The following is a 2,798-nucleotide window of genomic DNA, read 5'->3' as shown; positions in this document are numbered from 1 at the left end:
AGAAGATTCTCCTCATGGAGCCTGGGCTTGTGTGTGAGGGTGCAGGGCCTGGCATTCTGGAAGTTCCCCAGCCTCAAGCCAAGGACTGGGGGTCCGGTGCCTGTCTCCCATGCCTCCACCCTTGGCTCAGGGCCCAGGAGCTGACGCACGAGCTGCTCGACGGGGCGGGTGTGGACCACCTTTGTCCAGCAGCCCCGGTGCCCCCGGTCCCCAGTGTCCAGCCCCTGAGCCAGGCCAGGCCGGGATGGGGGAGGACCCAGGGATGCGGCACCGAGACAGTCCCGGATGGGGTCAGGGGTCGTCTGTGGCCATGGGAAGTCTGACCGCCTGTGGGAAGGTCCAGAAAGCGGCTGGTGGTCTGAGTATGGAGCTCGGGTAGAGGTCCTGTCTGTCACGCCCGTCTGGAGAACAGGTGTATTTAAAGCTTCAAGATGGGCTGCATTCCTGGGGCCTGGGAGGAGAGGAGCCGAGGTCCCCAACCATGCCTGGCCCCCCGAGGTGCAGCGGCTGGGAAGACGCACACCCTACCTGGGCCTGAGCACAAACACAGGGGTCCTGGGGGCACCTGCCCCTCTGGCTCGCTTCCCCGGAGCAGGCTAGCCTGACGAGACCACCGCCAGGCGCTCCAGCCAGACAGGCGGGCACTCACGCTGCTCCTTCCTTCCCAGAAATAAGATTTACACTCGGAAGACGAAGCCCGTCTCCTTCTACCTGGACATGAAGTGGCTGGCCAACATCTGGGGCTGTGACGGCAAGCCCAGGATGTGAGGACTGCAGGGCCAGGGCCAGGGCCGTATCTGGTGGCGGGGCGTGGGGGTGACCTCTCTCCACACCCAGCTTCTCGTCAGCTTTACACCCTGGGTTCGGGGCCCACGCCCCAGCTGTAGCCGCAGGACTCACCAGAGTCAGGCCATCGATGCCCCCACTCGGTTCCCCCACCCCTCCCTGGCCTGGGAGCTCAGGTCCAGCGGCACAGCCCCTACCACCCTTGCCCCGGGCCCCGTCCTCCCAGACCCAGGGAACCCCTGGACGCTCTGGGCCTGGCCCTGCGACACCTTCCCATTCCTGGGCCTCGGCTTACCCACCTCTCAAGAAGAGGGGCTCAGCCAGGGGCTCCATGTGAAGTCGCTTTCGCTGTAACCCACACAGGGATTGGGGGACCAGGAAGCGTGCCCTACTCAGTGGGCACAGCAGCTTCTCGGGAAGGACAGGCTGGGTGGGGAGCCAGCCCTAGGCGATCGGGCCAGTGTCCCTGCCCTGAGCCTCGCTCTCTTCAGCCCTAGCTGCCTCTCCAGCTGAGTCCGTACCCCCAAGCCAGACAGCAGCCCCCTGGGAAGTGGCTAGACCCGTTGTCAGGGGGCCTGGCCACCCCCCACCCGGTGACACTGGACCAAGTCCCCTCCTGTCTTCCAGATACCATCACACGACCCCTGTCGTCAGCCTGTACAGCCTGAGAGAGAGTCTGGCCCTCATAGCGGAACAGGTGAGGGGAGTGGGGCGGAGAGCCGCGTGGAGCAGGGACTCGGTGGGTGCAGGACCCCTAGGGAAGCATTCTCAGCTCCCTGGAGTCTCCGTGCCGAGGCCAGGGGCCTCTCAGAGGCCCCTTCTCCTGACTCCCTCAAGCCCTTCTGAGGACACAGATGGGAGGGATTCTAAGTGCCGGGCGGTCTGCCGGGCGGGCCTGGCCTGCACCGAAGGAAGAACGGGTCCACGGAGCAGCAGAGAGAGGGGGCGTTGCAGCAGAGGGTGGGCTGCGTGCAGGAGCGCGGGGAGAGGGGTGGGAGGGCCGGCTGCGGGCAGAGGGGTCCTGGGGGGGGGGGGGGACCGAGCACTCCCCCGCAGCCCCTTCCAGCTCCCGGGGTGGGGCGGGGGCCAAGCGGGGACACGTGGGTGTGACCAGGAGAGCGTCTTTGTCCGGTGCAATGACCACGCTCTCGGGGCACAGAGTGTGTGGGCCCTGCGGGACAGAGGACAGGAGACACTGCCCCCAGCATAGCTGGGGGCGTCCCGGTGTCTCCCGGGAACCCTGCAGCCAGCAGCCCGGAGGCGGCAAGAGCGCCGTGAGTGGCCGCCTCCCCAGGAGGCTGCACGCGGTGTGGGCCTTGTGTGCCCTTCCGCGCCTGCTCATGGAGCCGGCACCCCAGGGCCCGGCCAGCAGGAGCTGAGGAGTCTGGGGTGGGGGGGGGCACCGGCACCCAGGCTGGCCGTGCACCATGGGGGCCTGTGGCTGAGAGGGGCGAGGACAGTGGATCGTGGGGTCCGTGCACGGGGAAGACGGGAGACAGGACGGCGTGTGACTCCGAAGCCCCTTTCTCGTCCCACCTGCAGCAAGGTGATCCCACCTCACACCCTCCGGGGGCCACGAGGCTCCAACCCGTGGCTGGGCCCCCCACTCGCTCCCCCAGGCCCAGACTATTTCCACTGCCCCGAGGTGGCTCCAGGGCTGGCCCCTGGGGCAGAACTGGGGCCCCGAATCTGGGGACTCGGGGGTCTCTATGGGGATCAGAGTCCGGGCTAGGAGAGGAGCCCCTCCGTAGTCTGAAGCTGCCCCCCGCTATGGATGAGACAGTTTCCCCTCTCTCGCCACCCAAGGAGGGACCCACCCTGCCCTCCCCTGCCCTGCCCTCCCCTGCCCTGCCCACTGGGTGTCCTCTCCCCTCCCAGGGCCTGGAGAACAGCTGGCGGCAGCACCGGGAGGTGACGGCGTATCTGCATGGGCGCCTGCAGGGGCTGGGCCTGCAGCTGTTCGTGAAGGATCCGGTAAGGAGGGCAGGGGGTGGGGGGCGGGGGACAGGGGG

At 67.8% G+C, this 2,798-nt stretch overlaps 1 protein-coding gene across 1 annotated transcript in view; it reads left to right on the top strand.

Moving 5' to 3' along the window:
• The window catches only part of AGXT (alanine--glyoxylate aminotransferase), a 15,023-nt gene that overhangs the window by 5,559 nt on the left and 6,666 nt on the right, over positions 1–2,798 (top strand). The window contains exons 7-9 of the mRNA XM_040450416.1: positions 669–764; positions 1,414–1,483; positions 2,665–2,760. Of these exons, the coding sequence (XP_040306350.1) occupies positions 669–764; positions 1,414–1,483; positions 2,665–2,760 (262 nt within the window). The remainder of the gene's footprint in view (positions 1–668; positions 765–1,413; positions 1,484–2,664; positions 2,761–2,798) is intronic.

The sequence above is a fragment of the Herpailurus yagouaroundi genome, unplaced genomic scaffold (genome assembly GCF_014898765.1).
Source record: "Herpailurus yagouaroundi ecotype Mexico unplaced genomic scaffold, PumYag 202, whole genome shotgun sequence".
NCBI lineage: Eukaryota > Metazoa > Chordata > Mammalia > Carnivora > Felidae > Herpailurus > Herpailurus yagouaroundi.
Note: the sequence above shows the minus strand (reverse complement) of the source record. Positions and strands in the feature narration are given on the sequence as shown.